At 46.2% G+C, this 13,070-nt stretch overlaps 1 protein-coding gene across 1 annotated transcript; it reads right to left on the bottom strand.

Moving 5' to 3' along the window:
* Positions 1–11,946: 11,946 nt before the first annotated feature.
* Ccdc182 (coiled-coil domain containing 182) lies at positions 11,947–12,408 on the bottom strand. The gene has a single exon (XM_057773381.1). It carries the CDS (start codon positions 12,406–12,408, stop codon positions 11,947–11,949), a length of 462 nt encoding a protein of 153 aa, XP_057629364.1.
* Positions 12,409–13,070: the final 662 nt, after the last annotated feature.

The following is a 13,070-nucleotide window of genomic DNA, read 5'->3' as shown; positions in this document are numbered from 1 at the left end:
CTAGGTGCCACCTGACCAGCTCAGACTGATAAGTAACCTATTCCTAGGAGTCAAAAAGAACTCACCTTATAAGTTTATTGGGTTAATTGAGACTGTAGGGGCTCATGGACATATTAAAATTATATCAGAGGAACCAAGCCCAAGAACTCCTCAGACACACCAAACCTGGGGTCCATAAAGTGATGGATATCTCACGCTGATGGCATGGCACCACATTGGTTTATTATCGGAAACCTGGTGTGTGTGCCAAGGACTAACAAGCAGAGGACTCTCCAACTGTCCCTGGGGTGTCAGCCCCATGCAGTTTCCCACTGTTGGTGCAGCCATTGCTTGTCTACCCATCCATTGACAACTGTCTACCCATCCATTGTCTGTCTACCCATCTGTTGACTGTCTACCCATCCATTGACAACTGTCTACCCATCCATTGACTGTCTACCTATCTGTTGACTGTCTACCCATCCATTGACAATTGTCTACCCATCCATTGACTGTCTACCTATCTGTTGACTGTCTACCCATCCATTGACTGTCTACCCATCCATTGACAACTGTCTACCCATCCCTTGACAACTGTCTACCCATCCATTGACGACTGTTTACCCATCCATTGACTTTCTACCCATCCATTGAATGTCTACCCATTCATTGACTGTCTACCCATCCATTGACAACTGTCTACCCATCCATTGACTGTCTACCCATCTACCAGTTCGCCTGTCTAGACCTGACCTGCTCTCTTCTGCTCTGGACCCAGGTCAGCCTTTCACCTCACAGCTGTGACATTCCAAATCCTGACTCCAGCATCCCCAGGGACTGTTCCTGGTACCAGTCTGATTGTTATTTCATTAATTCAGACTTCCTCAGCCCACTGCTGAGCTCGGCTGTAACCTCTTTAAACTTATATTCATGCTGCAAACTGCACATATGTGTAACTGTAGATAAACTTCGTGTGTGGTGTGTAAAATGAGAGCTAATGTTAACTCATTAACTAACTAAATTGAATTCAAGTAGCCTACATTCACCTCAACCAGGTTACCTAGGTAGGCAGGATTATCCAGCAAGTTACTACCATCAGAGCTGTGGCGCCAGATGAATTTATTGTCTTTCAATAAATTCTGACATTGGAGAATGACATAAATGTGTTTATCTATGTTCCCGACATAGCACATTCATGACAATTGCCCAGACCACTCCCAAATTCCCAGGCTCAAGTAATCCTCCTGCCTCAGCTTCTGAATAGCCAGGACCATGGATACAAGCCACCATGTGCAATCACAATTTACCATGTTAAACTGGACAACTGAGTGGCACTTGGTTCATGCACAGTCTTATAAGATCATTACCCATATCCAGCCCCCAAATACCTAATTATTTCTGAATAAAGTCACATTTAGAAGTTACTCCTCATTTCTCCTTCACACCTGCCAGCCCCTGGCAACCAATGACCATCTGTTTTCTGATCATTTCATATAAATGGAATACGTGACTTTTTTCGTACAGCCTCTTGACATTATTTTCAAAGATGTGTGTACATGTGCCTGCTGCATCACCAAAGATGTAATATGTATTTCTCCTCATTCTTTTTACGGCTGGATAATATTCCTCGGTATGTGTGCCACAGCTGACTTCCCGCTATCAGTGGATGAACATCCGGGACACTCCACTTGACTTAGGTGAATACAGTGATAAATCATGTATGTGCAGGTGTCTGTTTGAATACCTACATTCGATTTCTTTGGATCAACTCCCCAGAAGAAAGTAGAATTGTTGGGCCATGTAAAAAGCCTATGCTTAACTTGTTTGAAGAGTCAAGTTTTCTGAATTTTTTTTAAAAAATGGTTAAAGTGAAATTACTTTGTAGGGCAGCTTAGAGAGAATGTATATAGAGTGTTCTTCAGGCACAACCTCAATGAATGGTTTATATAACTTTCCTTTTGTTCTTTAATTCAATAACCATTTATTGAGCCCAGGATCAAAACTTATGTGAGATGCTATATAGATATATGGATATATAAGATATAAAACACCTATAAAACATATGTCTATATTTTATAGACATATAAATATGTCCCCAGGGCCTCTTCCAGCCTGTACTTATGATGCTTGCCTTCTTGCTCCTTGCCTGGTGTGTCCTTCACAAGCTGAAGACAAAAGACTCTCTCTTCCTCTTTCCCCTCACCAATTCCCCAGGAGGCTGCTGGCCTCATTGCTCCCACCTGAATCAGTTCAGACCACCTATTTCAGATCTGTCGGCTCTTATAAATGTAGCCACACACCCGCAAAGTGAGATAAAATGGCAGTGGGATTAGTGTGTCTGTGAGTGCCAATGCGTCCCTGTCTCCTTCCTCCCATAAAGATGAATTCATTACAGCAAACACTTACAAAAGGGAGAATAAAAAATAAAATAAAATAAAATAAAGAGTCCAATTCTCTAGACATTCAATAACCAAATGTTACCCACATGGTAGAAAATAAAATAAAAATATATGCTTAGCAGAGGCAATCTAAATACGATGTACATTTTGAAGTTGGAGAAGGGAACGGTAGCATAAAAATAACACCCGGTGGCAAGTCCAGGAAAGAGAACGTTAGAAAGCATAGCATTGTTTTGGGCTGCCATTTCTCTAATATCACAGTGTCTCCAACAGTGAAGCAGGTCGGTTTTAATCTGACAGGAGTGCCTAGATTAATGAGGTATGGGAATTCTCACCGCGGCTCCAATGGGACTTAGAGTCTGTCTCCCTGCCGCCTCCTGCCCACACTCCTGCAGACAGCCCAGGCTCAGTGGCCTGATTCTAAACCCTATCTTGCCTCTCAAAGCTTACTCGTAGGCCTCATGCCTTCTGGCCTCCACAGCCTGCCCCTGAGGATGGGAGAACAAGTATTGCTCTTGTCATTTTATAGATCGGGAAGCAGAGAGCACAAAACTGACCTTAAACCTAGAACTATAAAGTCACTCATCCACCCGTTCACCTAAGAAGAAAAGTATCTTTTTTTCCTGCCTTAGAAACTATCATTTTCTACTCCCCCCCCAAAAAAAACAAACCAAACAAACGAACATGCAAAGGATGGCCATGCCAGTGATGGCCCCGTGTGTCGAAGACCAGCTTCGATAGAGCTCATACATTCCAGGGTAGGAGCATGAGGAGTACAATTATTAAGCAAAAGGAGCAGAGATATAGGAGAAATAAGAGACAGAAACACAGGACAGCATCGGGAGGGACATTCAGTAAATACTGAACCCGCCTCGCTTTTTTTCCACATGCTTATATATTTCACTCCGAAAAGGAAGGGGACAGGCAACAGACTTCACACGCTCTAAGAAACAGACTTGAATTCTCCAACCTTTGGTCCAGGTGGAGCAGATCCTCCTCTATACCCAAAATACAAATTAACCACACCCTAGGTCAGAATCGCTTGTTTGTTGTCAGCAACTTTGAGAGAGCAAAAATAAGCTCAAACTCTCTGACAAGTCAAGGTGAAACAGGCTCACAACTGTGGCCCTCACACTAGCGGAGAGATGACATAAGAACTGAGTTAAAATACTGCCACCCATGTAACAAGCCTCACATGCCTGTAAGTCTAGTGCTGCCGGTATGAGTATGGCTGGGGCTTGTTGGCTGCCAGCCTACCTGGGAGACATAAGCTCCCTGTTCAGAGACTACCTTGATGGATTAAGGTGCCCCCCTGTGGCTTGCATGTTCACACACATTCACTAGCCCTCTGTAGCTCAGCAGAAACCTGAAGTCCCAGTTAATGTTAGTTAAGGAAATAGAAACCACTTCTTTGGCATCAGTCAAAATCTAACCACAAAAGTAAACTTAAGGATACATCATAAATATCAGAGTATGTTTTTAAAATTAAATGTTGTTTCTTTTGTTTAATTTTTTTGTTTTGAGACAAGGTCTCACACTATAGCCCACATAGTCCTGGAACTCAGGGTCTAGCCTAGGCTAGCCTAAAATACTCAGTGATCCCCCTGTGCCAACATCCCACTAGGTGGGATTGCAGAAGCGTCATCAAGTCTCTTCTTTCTTTCTTTCTTTCTTTCTTTCTTTCTTTCTTTCTTTCTTTCTTTCTTTCTCTCTCTCTCTTTCTCTCTCTCTCTCTTTCTTTCTTTCTTTCTTTCTTCCTACCTTCCTTCCTTTCCCTTCCTTCCTTTCTTTCTAAGTGTTTTTTTTTTTTTAGATTTATTTATTTTATGTGTATAAGTGTGTTGCCTCTATGTATTTCACCACATGTGTGCCTGGTGCGTACAGAGGTCAGAGGAGGGCATCGGATTCTCTGGAACTGGAGTGACGGATGGTTGTGGCCACTCCATGGGTGCTGGGAACTGAGTCCTGCGAACCCTGCAGGTGCTCTAAACCGTTTCCAGGTCTACAGTTTACGTGTTTGTTTAGATTATCTTCGGTAAGTCTTAGTTACGAGTTTTATGCAGAAAACAGAAGTCCAAAATACTTGTGTGTTTTATCTGTGGCCAAATGAGAGCCCTAGACTTGGGAGATACATTGTTCATGTGGGGGAAAGGGTCCGACTTCATGATTCCAAGCAAGTTACTTGACTTCTCTGGGTGTTCAGTTCCCCAGGATACAGAGGAAGGAACCAGATGATTGATCTCGAAGCTGGTTTTCAGCTCTAAAATGTCTTAATTTCATCTCTAGAACAAAATGGTTAACATCACTCAGGGAAAGCCCTTAAGCAAGTGGTTCTTCATGGAACCTCAGTTTCTAATACACTCCTATGAGACAACAATCTTAGAAGATACCAAGCTAAACACCAGCCCCGTGTCAGTCATGAGCTCAGTGTGTAGCCTTGTGCTTTAACCTCTGCTCAATTTAAAAAAAAAAAAAAAGTGGATTTAGTGAGGATAAAAAAATAGATATCACACCACGTGCCACTCTCATCAGTAGATGGTGGCTGCCTGGAGATGAACCTGCATTTAGTTCAGGAGGAGAGTGTGCTGGGATCGACTAGTGATGTCTACCACAGGCGTGGCTGCGGACAGCTGGATGGGAATCAGCCATCTGGAGTGGCCACTCTCCAAGCTCTCTTCTAATTTGACCGTCCTCCTCTGTGAGTCCACTACAGAAACAGATCTCAGAGTCACCGGTGACAGGGAGCAGAACTCAGTTTGTTCAACTGTTTTTATACCATCCATGACTGGGGTTTGAATGATCTGTCCCCTGACGCTACTGTATTTCAGAAATTGCTACCTTAGGCAAATTCTCCACTTTTCAAGTCATTTCCTGAGTCAGTCTTTTTAAGCCCCACATTAAATATTGATCTGCCCTGGAGAGATCTAACTTATTTAGTGGAGACATGGTTGACTCCCCAGAACTGTCAAACTCAGAAATGGGGCCATACCCCTCCTGAAGCAATAACTGTCCGGGATAGTGATAGACAAGGACACCACAACCAGCACCTCTGCTCCGAGTCTCAAGGACAAGCCTGGCCTCCCTGTCTCAAACGTTCAGACGCCTCATTGTATGAGCTCCTCTGAAGCCCGTTCCCAGGATGTGGGTGTCTGTATACCAAGGTGGCCCCCCTCTCTCTCTATGCAGGCCACACTGTTTATCTGATGGCCTGTGAGGACAAACCCCAGAACCCCTGCTGCTTGCTCCTAGTGTGCTGCCTCTGGGGCTGTTGCTACCAAGCTGACCTCACACTCTCTAACTATCCCTTGGTTCCCCCTTCCTGTCCTGCTACCATAGATGGTTCTCATCCTCAGCCCTAGTCAGTTTGGCTGTGATGGTTGATTGACAGCAGGTTGGCTGGCTCTGAAAGAAACCCTCTGCTGCATTTGCTCCAGTGAGGCAAAGGAGGAAAGACCAAGGACAGAGACAGAGACCCACTCAACCTTCTACCCGCTTAAGAAAGGTTCCCGTGCTCCCTTCCAGCCAGCCCAGCACATGGGGTGACCTGGAAAATCCAGGGTCCCGTATGACCTTTCTCTCACCATGGCCCTTCTACCTCCCCACACAGAATCACGTGTTTCTATTTCCTGCACTCTGGGCCATCTCGTCATTGCTGGGGTACAGCCAACAAGAGTCCTCAAGACAGGAAATACAGACTCTCTTCCTGGGTTGGCAAACCAAACAGTACTTTAAACGTTTTAGTGAACTTTCTTGCCATAAAGTTACATACACTCCATGTAACTTTACCCAGGGAGCCTAGAAAGGAGAGTCCTTATCCTGGTAAGGGAAATAAGGAAGTTGAGGTTCTGAGGCTGTAACCACCAACAATGGGGGGAGGAGGGAGCATTGATTCAAATGAAAGAAATTTAAAATTCAGTTCCCTAAATCAGTAGCCACGAATAGCTAGTGGTGACCATGCTGACAACACAGAATCATTGAGCATTGATGTCACTGTGGAAAGTTCTATGGGGCCATGCCTTGAGGGCCCCAGGCTGCGTAGGAACTGAGTAGCAGATAGTGTTTTTCTATCCTGACACTCTCTGCTGTGGAACCAGAAGGAAGAGGTGTGGTGAGGCAGGAAACATCAGAGCACATTCCCACAGGGATACCTTCTGAAGACACAAGAGAGGACTCCTAGAAAGCGTAAGACCTTCTGAGGGTCACCTGCTTCACTGACTACTGCTGTCCACACCGGGGGCCACCCAGTCATGATGCTGTCATATCACCTGGAAGGAAGACCTGGGGAGTATCTCCTCTTGATATTTCTGTCCCCTGGGTTCCTAGAGAAGGGGACACAAACACATACTTCGACAATGAGTGTCTTAGAACACCTCCAAGTCCCTGAGACTTCTTGGAAGTGGTGGAGGTCGCTCAAGGTAATTGATTTATAAAAACTTTTGTGTGTTTCTTGTTTTTGAGACAGAGTCTCGTTATGTATCCCAAGTATTCTGCCAGCATGCCAGGTAGTGTAGGTTGGCCTTGAATCCTCAACGTTCCTGTCAATTCAGCTGCCTGACTTTCTGGGATTACAAGTGTGCACCATCATACCCAGTGTGTAGGGTGCTGGCGATCGAACTCAAGGCTCCATGCATGTTTCCTGGCTGCATTCTTTTTCCTTGCCTCCCAGCTCCCTGCAGATGGAGATGCCAGGGTCACAGGAAGGGCTGTGACTGTAGCCTCCGACTGCGGGGAATGCTTGGGAAGGAACACGCTCGTAGGACACCTTTGAGGACTCTGCTATTGGCAAGAAGAAAATCTTCTCATATTGTGTCTCCTATTGGCCCTAGAACCTCAGAGAGTGAGTAGTCAGATTGCATTATTCACAGTCGGGAGAGAGGCAGAAAGCTGTCTTTCCAACAAAAACAGAAACAAACAAAAACCATAAGGTCTGTGTAGCACTGGCTAACCTTCAATTCCCTATGTAGCTGAGGATGACCTTGAACTCTCTAGTGTTGGCATTATAGGGGTATGCCGCTATCCCGTTTATATGGTGCCTGAGAGCAAACTCAGGACTTCATGCATGCTCGCTAAATATTCCACCAACTGGACTGCATCCCCATCTCAAGCTGTCATTTCTTGGCTCCTTCATCTTCCAGGGGTCTTCACTGTCCTCCAGGAGCAGGTCTCATCTATGAAGTGTGACTTAATCAGGAGCCCTAGGTATTCCCAGAAGTTCCAAAGTTACATGGAGAAGACCTCTCTCTGAATACCCTGAGCTGTGGAGAAATGCCTAGAGTGGTAAAGGAAACGAAGGGAAGCAAGGCTTTCCTGCAGCGGGACAGCAGCGTGGCCTCCGCTGCTCCAAACTGCACAGAGGGTCGCCAGCCAGCGCAAGCTCCCAACACCGTTTCCTGCCCCACCCTCCTAGGACTCATCCTAACCTCACCTGGATCCTCCCCAGCTCCCTCATCAGATGCAAGGTGACCAACTGTCCCTGCCACCTCAGCACCCAGAGGGCTCTTAGCCTGTGGGATTTGCGGTTTTAAAATAGAATTGTCCCAGTTAAATGAGGACATTTGGTCACCCTGGATGGTGACGACATCTCTGAGAGTGTTTGCCTATTTTAGGACTAAGGGGCTGCAGTGTTTCCCTAGCATCCTGTGAGATCTCAAGACTCTGACTTCCAGGGTGATACCTAGGCCCGAGGCGAATAGGGCTGGAGCAAGTGAAGGCAGTGGGTCTCAGTACCCATAGCACGAAGATGGACGTCTGCATCCACTCCAGTTCCCAGACCTGAATTTCCACTCCTCTCAGTCACAAGACAGCACCCACACTGCACACCCTTTCTCCAAACCCTTTCCCTTGTGGGAGAAAAGCAAAGAAGGTAAGCTCTGTGGTGTCACTAGGGACTCCTGGACACATTACTTCCCTGTGCCTCAGTTTCTTCATCTGCCATGGGACTAGCGGGGCCTGATTCACAACATCACAACAGGTGCATCACTGACTCTGCGGTGACTCCCTGGGTCACACTCTCAGGTTCTAGAATACGCTAGAAGAACTTTAAAAACTAAGTAAAGCTGCCATCCTCGTGGCCACTGTTTAGCACTGTGGGAGAGGAGTTTAACAGCAAAGACCCAGAAGACAGAGTCAAGGGGAGGCTCAAGGCTTCCAGCTGGTCTCTGGTGCATTTGTATGCATGATGCTCAATTTTCTCAGCGACAATGTGTGGTAGCAAAGGTCAAGTCTTACTGACCAGGTCAGCTCCTCTGAGTATTAGTATCCAGGGTTTTTATTGGTGGCTTATCTCTTGGGCAGAAAGCAAATGACTAGCCTTAGCTCCGCAGTCTGCAGCTCCCCTAGGGGTCAAACCGATACAGCAGGATCCAGAACCCTGACCATACATCACAATGTTAGCATAAAACATCTGGTGAGGACAGAGGCCCCAGAGAAGAAGCAAAGGTAGTCTGTCAGACAGTTATTGCAAGGGCTCTGAGGCTAGTTCCCCTGAATTTTTTAAATGTGAAAGTTTTTTTCAAACATGTTCTCATCCCAGATCAGCTGAGGCAACCCTTTAGAGCCCAGAAGTGTGGTAACACCCAATACCACTTTTGTTTCTTATACAGGGGTGGGGTCTGCTTCACAAAGTCACCTGTATGTTGTCACAACTGCTTCCCTACAGGATCAGATGGTTCCACTTGAATCCTCTTCCTCGTGGAGGATTTACGGGACTCTTTCACAATGGGAGGATATATATTTAGGTAACATGCTTGGCCTCTCTCACTAATCCCACTCAGAGAAAGGGAAGGACACCCAGCCTCGTGAGTTTGGAGAACGGGCAGCACCCACCCAGCACACACCACTTCCGTTCTCCCAAGCTGTCTGTACACAGATCATTCCACAGACACAGCCCTTTGAGGGGATCCCCCCCCAACTGTCCACCTCTACCTGCACTGTGTCTGGAGATGACATCAGGTTTAGGGATGAGGTTTCAGCTGTGGCTGACAGATCTTAAACCACAATCTCAAACAAGTTATCAGCTCTAAAGGTGATTTTTAAATGCCATATTCTGTAGGTCTTTGAAAGGTTTGAAGAATACCTATTCATCTGAAATATATCTCTATACATCTAGAAAACCTAACTAACATAACTACAAGTTTGACTATTATAGATGACTATTAATCCATAATTTTAATTACAAATTACATTTTTAAATGAGTTATATAAACATAATACCTTAAACAAGAGTAGAAATACACACAATAAAATTGACCTTAAAATTTGTATCAATAAATCAAAGTCCATATCAATGTATTCCCTTTTTTTCTTTAGAAAGACTTTGACTGTGACCATTAAACATTTATAATCAACCTCCTTTAAATAAAAATAAACATTTATAAATAATCACTTTGAGAATTTGGGTGTTATTTGCTCCAAACTGCTTCCTTCTGTTTGTTGGGCGAAGTATTTTTAGGGTTCATGGAGACCTTTCAGGGGATCTTGTTCCCTCAAACCATATTAGCCTGGAAGGAATTCATAGGTTCTCATCTTCTGTGGAAACAAAAGCAGAACCTCTTTTCCAAAGCAACATATACTTAGACTCAAATTTTGAAATTTTCTCTCTTTTTCTCTGTGTGTTTCTGTCTCCCTGTGTGTCTTTCTTCTCTGTCTCTCTCCTCTCTGTCTCTGTCTCTGTGTCTTTGTCTGTCTGCCTGCCTGCCTGCCTTCAAGGTTTAGTGGTCTAAGAATCCCCTTCTTCCAGTTAATCTCAGCAATTTCGGCACCCCGTCTCACCCACACTAGAAGCATGTGGCAGACATCTGTAAAGCTTTCCAAAACACTCCAGGATGGTTAAGAGCACAGACTGTAAAAGAGTTAGATAGCCCTAGGTTCAAATCCCAACTCAGTCAGCTTGAGGCAGTCCAGCTTGAGTCTTGGTTTCCTTGTAACGCTAAAATGAAGTGTGTTGCGGGAGGTCCTTCCGCTCAGCCGCTGAGATATCAGCCCATTGGGGCGTGGTCTCTTTCCCTTTAAAAAAGCGGCTACTTCCCTCCTCACTCTCTTTACTTCCTGCTCCGGTTCCAGCGACTAGACTTCTTCCTAATTGCGCAGAGGGCTGTTGTCTGGGACAGTGATCTGTAAGTTTTTTCCCCTTTAAATAAATACCACGCTATTAATCATAATTCCAAACTGGTGTGGGATTGTTTATGACTTACACCTTCAGAAGTGTGTCACGGTACATACTATGGTTAGTGACTTTAAGTTATTATGTGCTTCTCAATATTACAATTGCTAAATTAACACAGTCCCTGCTTCAGCTAAAGCAGAGCAGAAACTGCCAATAGTTAGAGATATAGCCCTTCTAAGGAAGACGGTTGATGGGTGGATATTGTGCTTAACTGTGGGCCACAAGGTCCTTTGAGAGGATCCAAATATGTGCATCTTATTTGAGAGAGTCTGTGACTGAAAGAAGAGGAAGAATGGGGCAGCAACAGAAGGTCAGAGGGTATGGGCCAGGCTACAAGGCCTGGACTAGAGAGACCTCCAGGGCCCTCGGGCTGATGTGTGACAACGTTTGGGAGGGACCAGAGAAAGAAACAGACTGATTATAAACAAGTCACGGTGACTGTTAATGGCTCCTGTCACACATGTGGTTGTCCCAGTACCCCAGAAGGGACTAGCCCCAAAACAGTCTGATCGGTTCAGGGGTTTGTGAGGCTGCAAGATGTTAAATGAGCAAAGTGGCCTGGAGTTGGCGCACGAGTCCCCCGTAAACACAGAGAAAAGGCAGGGGGTAGGGGTCTGCCACCTGCAGTCAGTTCTGTCCTGCCCTCAGGGACAGGGGTACAGTGTCTCATAGATGACCGCACACCCTAGCAACCCTGCTCCTGAGTCAAATGCAGGCGTCAGTTTCACTGCTCAGTGTGCCAACTTCTAGGTGTGACCAGAGAGTTCTACCGTCAGAGCTCTGACAAGGTCCACCCCACGGAACAGCCAGTCTACGGGCTAAAGGAGAGGAAGCAGAGTTGGATAGAAGCAGTAGGGAAAAGAAGTGGACAGCCATCCAGCAAGGGGAGCAGTCAGAAATTACAGCGTGCAGCCATCTGGGGCCATTTCAGCATATGGGCAATCCCCCTCACTGAGCCGCTGGCCTGTCTCCGTGTAGACCACACATTGACCGGTCTCAGTAAACCAATTGTTAAGGGATAAATCACGGAAGCCTGGAGTCATTAAAAGAAAGGTAAATCTGTTCAACACAACCAGTTTTAAGAACATACAGGGGGAAAATGCTACACATTCAAGCAACTGTACCATTACAAACAAGAAACAGTTAGAGGTGAAGGTTACAGGTCTGACTTAGTGCCTGGGCCTCCTTCCCAGAGGAGGAGGGATAAACGGAACTTCACTCAAAAATCATATTGAGGTCTCTTTCTTTTTTTTGCCTCTGCGTGGTGTTATTTTGGTAGCAGGAAAGCAATAAAAATGGAGAAAGGGGAATAAATGGGTACTTAAGTTTGGTCCTTCCATTAAAAAAAAACAAAAGAAAAAAAGCGAGACAATCTTCCAGTTGCCGGCCAACACGCGCAGGCCTTCAGTCGGCCTGGCTCTTCCTGGTAGTGACTCGCAGCTGGTCGTGGCTCCTGACCAGCATCTTCTCCAGCCGCTCGCAGTGCTCGCGAAGCTGCTTCTCCCGGGGCAGAAGGAAGGTGAGCACCTTGTTGCGAACGATGCCACGGTCCTCCTCCTCCCTGAGTCGCTGCTTCACTCGCGCAGCCTGCTCCTCCTGCTGTGCCAGGACGCTGTTCATCTCGCAGAAGGCGTCCTCCAGGTACCCGATGGCCTGCAGAGCCTCCTTCTTGAAGTCCTCCAGCTCCCTTTGCACCGCGGCCACTTTCTGCCGCAAGATCTCCAAGTCGGCGGGCAGAGGGAGGCAGGAGGGCCATGACTGAGACAGGGAGAGGTCCCCGGACTGGAGCCCACTCTCCACCATCTTCTTGCCCTGTAAGGTATTCACCTTCATAAGAAAGGACCCCGCCTGATGAAGGGCTTCCATCATCTCCTCCTATGAAGAGGAAGCCAAGAAGCCGAGTCAGTTATCTGGGGGCTAGAGGCGCTATCATTTGGAGTAGTTAGACACATCTCATTGTGACATCAAGGCCCTTCAGCCAATCAGACGGAAAGCCCCTGTTCACTACTTTGCATATTGCGGCTTCCTCGGTTGATGACCTACAGTTTTGCCTGTGCTTCCCTAAGTCTCCGGAGGCCAGGTTTAGCGTTGTTTTGTCTCCCTTTCAGAACAAGAGCCCACGCGTTCTTCTAACCCCACTGGGCAACTTTTCTCCCAGAGAGTGGAAAAAACTGGCCAAGACAAGGCAGGCCAGGTCAGGTTCACAAACTGCTGAGACTGAGCCAGGGCCCACCCCACAGAGAGCTTGGCTGGTTTTACCGCCTGCCACCCGCCAGTAAGACGAGGTCATCATGACAGATGATGGCTGACCCACCAATAGCTCTGAGATGCTAGAGTATTCCAATCCTAAATCCATCTTCCTTCAATGATGCCAGAATACTTAGGTAATCTTTTTACTGTGATATATGTGCTTGCTTATGAAGTGTGGTCCACAGAAATACCTGTCGGATAAAAATGAGCCGTTCATATTTAGTAAAAACTTCCTGAGTGCTGGCTAGGTTCTAGAAGGCAGTGGGAGTAAGGACAGT

The sequence above is a fragment of the Chionomys nivalis genome, chromosome 7, assembly GCF_950005125.1.
Source record: "Chionomys nivalis chromosome 7, mChiNiv1.1, whole genome shotgun sequence".
NCBI classification, from domain to species: Eukaryota; Metazoa; Chordata; class Mammalia; order Rodentia; family Cricetidae; genus Chionomys; species Chionomys nivalis.
Note: the sequence above shows the minus strand (reverse complement) of the source record. Positions and strands in the feature narration are given on the sequence as shown.